Source organism: Pseudochaenichthys georgianus, chromosome 24 (assembly GCF_902827115.2).
Source record: "Pseudochaenichthys georgianus chromosome 24, fPseGeo1.2, whole genome shotgun sequence".
NCBI lineage: Eukaryota > Metazoa > Chordata > Actinopteri > Perciformes > Channichthyidae > Pseudochaenichthys > Pseudochaenichthys georgianus.
In genome coordinates, this window is record NC_047526.1 from 34,724,656 (window position 1) to 34,736,659 (window position 12,004).

Consider the following 12,004-nt stretch of genomic DNA (forward strand, 5'->3'; position numbering starts at 1 on the left):
CCAGAATTGAGCATAATCCATGTGGGAAAAATTATACTATAATAATCACACATAGGGTGAATAAACAGATGTTTGCACAGCCATCTGCAGGATATCTTCAGTACTACTGACACCTGATCCCCTTCACTTCCTCAGTGCTACGTGGTAAATATGCAAGATGAGAGTGCTATCAAAGTAGCATTAGAATAGATAGAATTCCTTTATTGTCATCGCACCAGGTACAACGATAGGCAGTGCAGAAAAACATCCAATATATTCTATTAAAACCATAGAGATGCTGTGGTTGTTAATAATAATAATAATAATAATAATAATAGATAGATACTTTATTTTGTCACAGCAGCATGTTGACAGTCAATCTAGAGGAATTACAAAATTAGTTTAAAAAATAGACTTAAAAAAAACAAAACATATATGAATATTTAAGTAGAAAATACCTATATACCTCATCATTAATACGATTTTAAACAAGGCATATGGGAGGTAGATGGTTGCTGGGCAAGCCAAATCTACCAGGACACATTTAAACAATGTAAAAAATCATGTTAAAGCATTAAAAACCATTTTCCAACAAGATATGTCAACAATTTGTCTGGTTTCCATAAAGCATGACAGACCGTTATAAGCTGTATTGAAGCCAGGGGAAGGTAGCTCGTGTTAACACAGCTGTAGCTACAAAACACACAAACATCTGACACATATTTAAAGAGATTGCCAGCACCTCTTTGTTGATGTTTTAACCTTATTTGATTTGTCTGTGTATCTTTTGTTCCCTTTGGCACAATGCGTGGGTACAGATTGTGGAAGCTAGCTTCGTTAGCTTAGCAAGCCGTTATAACAGTGTGTCTGCTTCGTGTCGCAGACTTTCAGGCTTTCTTTTGTTGTTGTACTTACCTGTCGGACCTCAGCATGGACTTGTCCGCCTCCACACCTTCATCTGGCGGCTGTTCTGCCGGTTTAACGGTACTATCGCTGCTGCTGCTGCTGCAGCTGGCTGTTTCCATGTTGGCAACAGCGCGGCGCGGAAACCAAACAGTGAGAGCGTGATGACGTCAGGCAGCGTAAACTCATGCTGCATTTATGGTAATCGGGAAAATGTGTACCAAGCATAGACTGTATATATAAAGGTACCAAGTCCTTAAGAGCACGTGAATGTATAGTAGTACCCAGCGCCATACAGTCTATGAGTAGTACATGTTAATAAATGGAAACAACTTCATCTCAAAATGTCCTTGACTACTTTTTTTGCCACAAGTACTGGGCAATTTTGACATTTTTTGATTCAATAATCTTTATCAAGTTTTATATAAAAATCTTTTTTTTTAAAGTGATGTATTTAATTCTTATTTTCATCACTTTATTTTTGTTTTAATCTTTGTTTTAGTAAATCTGTTTTTTCATATTAAATCTTTAAATGTTATTTTTCAAGTTAGTTTTTATGATTGTATTATCATTATTTTAATTATGTTCTTATTATTCCTTTATTCATTATTTTAATTATTATTATTTTATTTTAAATGTTATTTTTAATCACCCAGGAGCGGGACATATTCTGTATTCTGCTATGCTGATGTTAAATCTGGAACATTTTCCCTACCACTTTTTCTAACAAAGTGACGCACATGGTCCCTGAATGCACCATTGGTCATGAATGATAACTCAGAACCGCAACACCCATACATAGGCCAACTAACCAACTAACTCTGTTTTGTGTAATTTTTTTAAACTAATAATAATACATCATTTTATGCATTTAGTCAACAACCAACTGTGGATTTATTCACATCTTAGTCTTTGGCAATAAGCCACAGTTTAAAGTAAAGTGAGGCAGGTGTAACTGTAATCAACAATAAACCACGTTTTAAATATATTCTTCCTACATTGACGCAAAAATAAGTCTATAACAAGACACATGAAGTAGCCCACATATTATTTCAGTTTTTAGACTTTATTTTCGTTCTTTCTATAGTATTTGTTGGCTGCATCAATTGGATTTTCCGGAGATTGTAATAGACCCTATTTAATCTAACAAGCATCTAACGTTATGTACACTACTCCCAATCCGGGTTCAGGATTTAGTTTTCAGTATGTTTTCATACTGGCATGACTCTATTTTCTAAGTGCAGTGTTTCTTTCTCAAATATACAAGAAATCAGAATCATTCCCTTTATTCGACAAGACATGATTTTAAAGCACTAATCAAGCTGAATTAATAATGCATTGATGAAGTATAGCATGAAGCCTCAGAAAGGTTGATTGAAAAATGACACAAATGTGGATATAATTTATATCTGAATACTTACAATAAAACATCATTTCAAAAATCGTGCAATTCAAATTATGATATTAAAACCTGTGGGGTAAAATAACGCAGTTGCCAATACTATGTTGCTTTACAGCAGCTATGTCTAAACAAAAGATGTAAATGATGTTATATTTGATGTGTAATTGATTTGGGTTCTCATTGATGCTCGTCCCATTAGGAGCTCCACCAACCGGAGGTACTGCCTGTGTGCTGAGTTCAGGGTCCACTGAGCTGCAGTGTCACATGCTGCAGCATCGGGGCTATACAACTCCGCTGTCTGGTTACAAACCTCCCTCAGAAAGCTCTGCGTTTTGTATTCCCTCCTTCTCCTGCACTCCGAACCGAAACGAAGGAATGTAGCCGTTTGTTCTGAAGTCTTTTTTACGCACAGAAATGTCTCGGCTGACTTTCCCCCGCGTCGAGTGAAGGCGGCAACTCCTGCAGCATCCTCTATACAAAAAAGAAGACAAATAAATCACCTAACTTCTTCTTTTGTGTGCACATCTCAGACGGGACGTTGATCAGGCACAGGCTGAATACATGGATAATAACGCCGCAAACTCGGAGACATCGCAACTGATGCACGAGAAGAGTGCGAAAATGTATTCTTTAAAACTACAAAGGTGGGTTTTGCATGGTTGTAGAATAATGCTGCATGTGGGGGAAACCCTGCAGAGTTACCTGTACCAACCCAATGTCATATACTTAAAGAAATACATATCTAGAAATCAACCTAACTATTTATCCAGGTTTAAAGACATTGGAAAATAATAATAATAATTTCTGGGATTTTTTAAATGTTTGCATCAGGAATTCTGCAGGATGTTTGTTGCCGTGTTTTAAATCGTGTGCTACCTTGTTACCGTGGTGCATTTGAAGCAGGCTGCCGCTCTTGCAGGCTGTTTTATGTGAATGAACAAATTCATTTCCATGCTTGGCTTGATTCTGGACAGCCTGTGACAAATGGCCCCGGGTTCAGTTCACTGAGCGGTGCTAAAACACATCATTAGAGAGGAGCTCTGCGCACGGCCCGTCTGCGTGGAGGAAACAGGAGAAACATTATTTACATGGAAGTGTAAAACATCCACATAGGTGTATTACCTGTAATGCAGGGGTGTCAAACTCAATTTCATCGCGGGCCAGATTTGCATAAAGGTTGCACTCAAAGGGCCGGTTGTAACTATATAATATATATATAAAATAATGTATTATATTACATTATCGCCTCTAAATCGGATTAGTATCGGTTAGGATAATAACTTAGTAATTAACTACGTCTGAAAGCAGAAGTCCAGGGCAAATAATTGCAAGTCTCTTCAGTGTGCGTGTCACAAAACGTGATGCATTGTGGGACATGTAGTTTATGGGCAACCTGCTTCTGTAAAGTGGCATGCAACCGTATAATAAACATATTGTATTCTTTGCTAGCTCTTGCGGGGCCACAGAAAATGAAGTCGCGGGCCGGATTTGGCCCCCGGGCCTTGAGTTTGAGGCCCCTGCTGTAATGTGTGTATTTGATTGAAATGAGTGGCAAAGACATTTGTAAAGAAATTGACCATCCCAACTTTTTTATTTATTATTCAAATAGTATGTTATTTCGAGAAAAATCACGTTCGTCGCAAAAACGACAGAAATCGACTTACGTGCTAACTAATACGTGCATTAAGGAGCTATCATTACAACACATAAATAAAAGGGAAACCGTTATAAAGTTAGAATAAATCAAGTAATATCACAAACAACACAAACCGAATAATGAAGTGAAGGCACCTGAGCAGAAACACAACCACTAACACTATCAGCGCCTTTACCATGGGAAGTATCGGCATACATGCATGGGATACATACAGTTGAATTAAGGACAATTATGTTTTAACATATTTCAGTATCCGGGCTCCAGATGCGTTCCTGCGTCTGATCAATAACTGGTTTCATATCAGCTGCTTACTTTTAAAGCCGATCCGAAAAATGTCACGCGTAATGAGCATGAGAAAGAGGAGGACACGTGATGTTCATTATTATCAGTTTTGTCCTGCAGATATTTCGGCCTCGGAAAAATCCCCATCACCAGGATAACACATCATTTGTAGAAATGTAAACAAATATATTATTATGGTTTAGAGGGGCATGGGGGGTTGTGTTAGCTGCGCGTGTGCTTGTGCGTGTGTGTGTGTGTGTGCGTGTGCGCGTGTGTGTGTGTGTGTGTTAGTGAGGGAGAGAGAGAGATGTGCATATGGCATCCCATTTGGGATTTCATGCACCATTTGCACTGAGTGTGTGTGTGTGTGTGTGTGTGTGTGTGTGTGTGTGTGTCATCTTCAGCATTTCCCCCAGCTGGCAGCAGCAGCCAAGTGGGTTAAGTGACATCCTTGTTCACATTAAGGCCCCAAATATAAAAGACAGTAATATTTATATATGGTTTTTCTAAATCTGACACATTTGTTGTACCACTTTGAGATAGATTATAAATAGTTTTTAAAAACATATACATTTAATAAAAGTAAATTATATCATTTTGTAATAATGATTTATAGATATAGGTCAATTAATCAATTAGTCAGCCAACAGACCATCAATTGGCCACTACTAACTATTTTAGGGATGGTTTCTTTTTGTCAAGCCATTTGCAAAAGTCTGTAAGTCATACAAGTTATAAATATATTATGTTATTAATAAATACTATTTATTCATCCAGCTGCATTTGGACATTTTGAGTTAGAAAATTGTGCAATTAATGATTATTTTAATTAATTAATTTAACATCTGATTCATTTTTAAGGATGAAAATTATCCGTCAACAATTGTAAGGAATGCCAAGATGATGCGTTCAAATGTCTTGTTTTCTCTAAACCTTCACTCATCAATCTAAAGACATTCAGTTTACACAGACAGACAATTAAAATATGTTAATGTGTATGTGTTGTCTTCAATTTGGGGAAAGCAGCAGGGTGTTTCTAAAAAATGCACCGAGTCAGGACTCAGAGAGACGCGAGGAGAGCCGGAGCTTCGATGTCAAACCCCGACGGTTTATTTGGAGCTTCGGCCGGAGAATTCACACGACATGTCAAAGAGTCAGAGGTTCTGACTTCACGGTAGAGTTGCCACGTCAATTCTGAAGACCTCTACCCCAGACCCGTGTGTTTAGTTCAGAGAGAATCATCAACATGCGGCATAACAGATATAATCATAACACCTCTATGAGCTGACGCCAACAGGGAGACAGAACACGAGAGCACAGCAGCCAGGTTACAGGTGTGCTCAGTCAGGACAGCATGAACTGATACACTGTTATGGGCCTTGGTAAATATTTCCCCAACAGTTATATTTGGGAAGAACGTTTTTTGCTTTTTCAATTTGACATGGTTGTCAAACTGCATCAATACATCAAGTTTAAAGGTATGTACATGTTGTCATTGATAAACAGCACCATGCTAATCGTTCCCTCCGTTTCCATTCTTTATGCTAAGCTAAGCTAACCAGCTAAGCTAACCAGCTGTTGGCTGTTTCTTATTAATTACCGCAAATATGAGAGTTGTGTTAGTCCTCTCATCCAACTCGCAGAAAATAAAGTCAATTAGCGTATCTCCCTAAATGTGGGATATAAAAGAAACACTATATAAAACGATACATATTTTTTAAGAATTTAGTTTGATTTGACATGATTTTAGTTTTCTTAAAATAGTTTTTTCATTTTTTTTATTCGTATGTCTGCACCACGACACCGAGTCAAATTCCTCGTACGTGTCAGCCTACCTGGTGATAAATGTTTCGATATTTTTGTGTTATGGGCTAAGATAAAAACACAATTCCTCTCGGCATCATCACCACTTTTGCTCGTCTATTAAAGCAACCGGACCGAAGCTGATTCATGGACAGGCCGGTTCCTCCCGGCAGGCGTTGTTGCATCAGATGCATCACGTTGAGCCTCGAGCTCTGACAGACCGCGGCAGCGATTAAATGCTGGATGGTTATTGTTTCAGTCTCTTCGTTTCATATCATTTCACACACCACTGACCCTCAGGCCTCAGGAGTGTCCACACACACACACACACACACACACACACACACACACACACACACACACACACACACACACACACACACACACACACACACACACACACACACACACACACACACACACACACACACACACACACACACACACACACACACACACACACACACACACACACACACACACACACACACACGCCCTGCAGCGTATCGACTCACAGTAACAGCACACTGTTGTCCAAGAACTTAATGCGGCGGGTAATACACGCCTGATAGGAGAGGATGCCTTCTGCAGAAAGCCGCCATTAAATATCCGCCATAAGGCCGTAACCGTTAAGCTCACGGCAGTTGTGTTTCTGTTGTTGAGAGATAACGCACGAGGAAGCAGATTCTCAGCGATGTTCAGGAACACCTTCTGCGTGTGCTGCTGTCTGATTGGACGCGGGGATCGATGGAATGGAAATCTGTCGTCCAAGACCTGTGTATGGAGGAAAATGTACTTACTATAAGTGTATCGACTAGTTTCAAGATTCAAAGGTTGTTTTCTAATAATATGAGAGCTATGGCGTTGTTGTTGTTGTTGTTGTAATTGAAAATCTGAAGTCTCACGCTCTTTAAGCCCGAAGGCCCCATTCGGCTGGATTTCAGGTTCATATTGTTATTTTGCTTTAATGTTCAAAAAGCTCTTTATGTTTCTCATACTGCCTGTGCTGCAGCGCCTCTTTTCACCCTCTGTCTGAAACCAGAGCCCAGTCTGCTCTGATTGGTTAGCTGGCCGGCTCTGTCGTGATTGGTCAACCGCTTAGAGATGTCCCGCCCCTTAGCCTATCACGCACAATGCATTTGAGCGCTGGTCAATAGAAGCACTAGTGTTACAATTGTGATGTTACTATGTTCCGGAAGCAAATAAAGGTTTCCAAGTATATGTGTGTGTGTGTGCGTATGTGTGTGTGTGTGGGTGTGTGTGTGTGTGTGTGCTTAATTCCCAGAGGTATACTTGAACCGAATCTGTTTTTATACTTGGCTGATTCTTTTCAGCATGGATATCCCCTAAGGTGTCTAGGCGTGCGTGTGTGTGTGTGTGTGTGTGTGTGTGTGTGTGTGTGTGTGTGTGTGTGTGTGTGTGTGTGTGTGTGTGTGTGTGTGTGTGTGAGAGAGAGATAAAGGCTATAGTCATGAAACACTGGTAATCTCCCATGTGAAGTGTGTGAGATAAAGTGTGTGTGTGTGTGCGGTTATCTCAAATGAGACCAAATTAGTTGTGTTCCACCTCATTAGCCACATCATCCCCCTCACTGCACACGGCAATAACCTGTGTGTGTGTGTGTGTGTGTGTGTGTGTGTGTGTGTGTGTGTGTGTGTGTGTGTGTGTGTGTGTGTGTGTGTGTGTGTGTGTGTGTGTGTGTGTGTGTGTGTGTGTGTGTGTGTGTGTGTGTGTGTGTGTGTGGGCAGAATAGAGAAGTCAGCATTTTGTTTGGTTCCGCAGGAGAAACACACTGTAACCAGATGTGACCGAGTAAGAGAACTTTACACGATAATAGAAGAACTTTAGCGGTGGATATAAACACGTGTCCGCAGTAAAAGAACAGAGAGCAGGAAACTGAGGCAAATCAGAAACAGCTTCTGTGAACGCTGCAGAAACAAGACATACATAAAGTGTGTAGTTCTCAAGGCTCGCACACGGGACAGGGACATGCAGTATTTCAGCTAATATGCACACGTGTGTAAAATGGCCTCTTATATGCTAAACCAGTCATACGCTCATAAAGATACGCCAATAGCCACACTCAGCTGCAGGGAAGCTATAAGCGTTGTCAGAGAGATAGTGATAAAGAAAGACACTTGTACTGATCGGATATTAAATGTAAAATAGGGTTTGTATTATCGTGTCTAAATTCCTCGCTTGAAGTTCTCTACATCTCGTCGATAACAAACTTCAGCTGGTGTTGAGAAAATGCTATATTTCTTCCTACAAAAGCAACATTTGTATTTGCCACATTGATTTAAATTAGCTTGCACTTTAATATCATTAGCGCATGACCTTTTATTGCATCTGAGGCGCAATCCATTCTCTGTGAAGTAAACCGTGAAATGAGTGTCTCTGAGCCACTATGCAGCCAATATCTAAACACCTATAGCAGGGGTGTCAAACTCAAGGCCCGGGGGCCACATTCGGCCCGCGACTTCATTTTCTGTGGCCCCACAAGAGCTTGCAAAGAATATAATATGTTTACTATACGGTTACATGCTACAGAAGCACGTTGCCCATAAACTACATGTCCCACAATGCATCTGGAATATGACTTTTTTCTCAGAATTTGCCTTTTTTTCTTCAAAATATGCATTTTTTCATAGAATTAGATTTTTATTTCAAAATGTCACTTCTATTTATTTATTCTCCAGAATTTAGATTTTCTTTTTAAATCATTTTGGGACATTCTCACTGAAAAGACTTGCAATTATTTGCCCTATTTTATTAGCACTGTAACTTTTATCCATGTACTTTTTCTTGTAATGTTTAATTGAACTATTCATATTTTAGACTGCACTGTAACTTTTATCCATGTATTTTTCCTTAATGTTTATTTTATTAGCTTTTCTTTTTTAATGCTTAATGTCTTTCATTTCTTTTTTGTAAAGCACTTTGAATTACCCTGCGTCGAAAAGTGCTATATAAATAAACTTGCCTTGCCTTGCCCTAGACTTCTGCTTTCAGACGTAGTTAATTATGAAGTTATTACCCTATCCGATGATAATCCAATGCAGAGGCAATGATGTAATATAATACATTATTTTATATATATGATATATTTATATATGTATTTTTATATAGTCTTAAAGTTACAACCGGCCCTTTGAGTGCAACCATAATGCTGATGTGGCCCGCGATGAAATTGAGTTTGACACCCCTGACCTATAGGATGGATTCCCATGATATGTTGTACACACAGTCACAGTGACAACAACATGTATCCCTCTTACTTTGGCTATCCTCTCACGTTCCCTTCTGTGCCAACATGAGGTGGACTTCTTGGCTTTTGAGTTTTCATTGCTATGAAACTTCGTGACGGATATGCACACCTCTCTTAGGATGAGGTAAGATTGAATCACAACTTTGGGGATACCCTGAATGTTCTGTTGGCCCCATCATCAGATCAAGTTAGCATGTTAGCATTGATTGATTCTTACCCTGTTGCCATAGTAACGTTAGCATTTAGCTCAAAGCAGCTCTGAGCCCAGTGCAGCGTCACATCGATAAAACGGTCTGCTGAATATTAATCTGGTTTCACACTTTCTTCATCTGTCTTGAAGATTTGAATATCATCGCTGTGAAATGTGTGATACTTATTAAAAAGATTAGGTCAAAAGGAAGCTAGCCAACACGTAGCATTGGGCTAAACTTACTTTATTTGAGAAGTGGATGTAAAGTTAGAGTCTTTGTGACACTGAAATATGGCAAAGAATCACGTATTAACCTCGATGTCGAAATGCAAATCACCAAATATACTGAGGAGTTTTATTTCTTCTTGCTCCTCCTCACTGTCGCCTTTCATCGATTTCACCTTCTTCCCATTTACTGGATGACTCGTCTCGCCATTCTTCCACTTCAGTGAACATTGATTCTGATCCACTTTGTCAGGAGGAGATCTGTTTGCACTAAGTGGAGCTCTCCCAAACAAAACTGTGCTCCGTGGCAACATTTACTCAACGCCTTAGACTTACTGTAGCAAACAGGAACTCCCTTTGAACACAGGGATTTGAGCCTTTGCAGACCGTTTACATGCACTAAAGCCTATAGAACACACTACAGGAAGAGACAACGACTAAAGCATTATAGGGCCTCTTTAAAGTTAGCACCAAGAGCCGCTTTCACACCAAGTACTTTGCCGTACTTAGCGCCCAGCACTTAGCGCCCCCATGGAACTAAGAGCAGATCGCGTTCACACCGGGATAAGTCCCTGAGGGAGGATTACGCAAATGGCGTCACTTCTTCTTCTGCTGCTTTGGGCTTACTGGCAGGCCGCAAACCACTTCACGGCGTATACTGCCACCCGAAGTCCCCGGCCGGAAGTCCCCGGAGTTGGCGACTGGCCTTCCGAGTAAATCGCCAGAACGCCGACACCTCCTCATCTCCACCGCTCCCATGTTTTCTTTTGTGTTGCCATAAGTTATTCTCGCTCCGTTGGTGCGCGGGGCTAATGCTAATGCTAATAATGCTAATGCCAGCAAATACAATGGCGGCTTCACGAAACTTTTCAGAGTTGTACGGGGCGTGGTTTTCAATCCGCCCAGCCAATCAAAATTGGTACTTTTTTCACCCCAGGAAAGTACCACCTCTCTAGCAGGCACTACAAATGGAGGTAAAAGTTTCTGTGAACGCAACATAAGGGGTACTAACGGAACTAAACGGGAAAAGTACGGGTAAAAGTACTCCGGTGTGAACGCGCCTATTGGTCTTCTGGCAATGTGTTTTGTTGACACTGAGAATGCCAAACAAACAAATCATTGCAAAAGTTGAAGTTGACTCAATAACAGATAAAACATTTTAATGAGCGATCTGAACCTCCTGCATCGTCTCGAGAAAAACAGTCGATAAATCGGCATATTTGCAGATAGAGTCGTGTCGGCATCACAAGTGACTTCCCCAAGTACCTACTGTATAGTATATCGATTCACTGTCTCCACAGTTCTGCCATTACTAAAAGTTGGTGCCATCACAAAAGCGTTTTGGCCTAAGTCTCTATTATCTTCAGTTGAAAGTAATAGTCTCGATTATGAAGCTTTCGGGAGCTTTCAAAACAGTTTTAATGGAAAGGATTGACCATCTCCATTATCATATACCTTTTGTCCTCCCAGCAGCTCCTTTCCAGACTCCAAAGAGCAGTATCCAGACTCCAAAGAGCAGTATCCAGACTCCAAAGAGCAGTATCCAGACTTCCCATTCAAGAACGGAGGCATGCCGGGGGCCATGGAGCTGAAGCGGCCCGCGGGGGCGCACTGCCACGGGAAACAGAAGCTGGCGTGTGAGGAGAGCGGAGACCGGCTGCTGGCCAAGAAGAAACTCTACATCGCCTCCGCCGTCTGCCTCGTGTTCATGATCGGAGAGGTCATAGGTAAAGATCAGACGATCAAACCTTAAAACAGGACGTATTTCTTTTTTTTAACAGAAGAGATTGTGTAACAACTTTGGTGAAACCCTGAATTTTCTTTAAGCCCCGCCCCCATCATCAGATCAAGATCAAGTTAGCATGTCCGCGTTGATTGATTCTTACTAGGGCTGCTCGATTATGGCAAAAATCATAACCTCGATTATTTGGGTCAATAATGGATATCACGATTATTAAAAACGATTTACTTTAAAAACATCAATGTATGGGAGAAATCTGAACAACAGTTGATTACCCTGAACTTTAGTATAACTCAACTGAAAAAACGATAATTTTTTTTTTTTTTTTTTTTAAAAAGTAATAATAATAATTTACCTTTTTTTTTTTTTTTTTTTTTCGATTACGTTGTTTTCGTAATCGTTGCAAGCCATAATCGTAATTGCGATTAAAATACGATTAATTCAGCAGCCCTAATTCTTACCCTGTTACCATACTAACGTTAGCATTTAGCTCAAAGCAGCTCTGTGCCCATGAGCAGTAACCTGGTTTTACCCTTTATTTGTCTGTGTTGAAG

The 12,004-nt window shown here is 40.2% G+C and overlaps 2 protein-coding genes across 5 annotated transcripts in view; one reads left to right on the plus strand and one right to left on the minus strand.

Moving 5' to 3' along the window:
• Window positions 1-1,023, minus strand: part of LOC117439781 (uridine-cytidine kinase-like 1) — a 41,049-nt gene extending 40,026 nt beyond the window's left edge. For all 4 annotated transcript variants that reach the window (XM_034075853.2, XM_034075854.2, XM_034075851.2 and 1 more), the window contains exon 1: window positions 895-1,023. In XM_034075853.2, the coding sequence (XP_033931744.1) occupies window positions 895-1,004 (110 nt within the window). In that variant the 5' untranslated portion in view covers window positions 1,005-1,023. The remainder of the gene's footprint in view (window positions 1-894) is intronic.
• Window positions 1,024-2,845: 1,822 nt separating this feature from the next.
• Window positions 2,846-12,004, plus strand: part of slc30a2 (solute carrier family 30 member 2) — a 23,865-nt gene continuing 14,706 nt past the window's right edge. Inside the window, exons 1-2 of the mRNA XM_034075662.2 lie at window positions 2,846-2,932; window positions 11,229-11,436. Of these exons, the coding sequence (XP_033931553.1) occupies window positions 2,846-2,932; window positions 11,229-11,436 (295 nt within the window). The remainder of the gene's footprint in view (window positions 2,933-11,228; window positions 11,437-12,004) is intronic.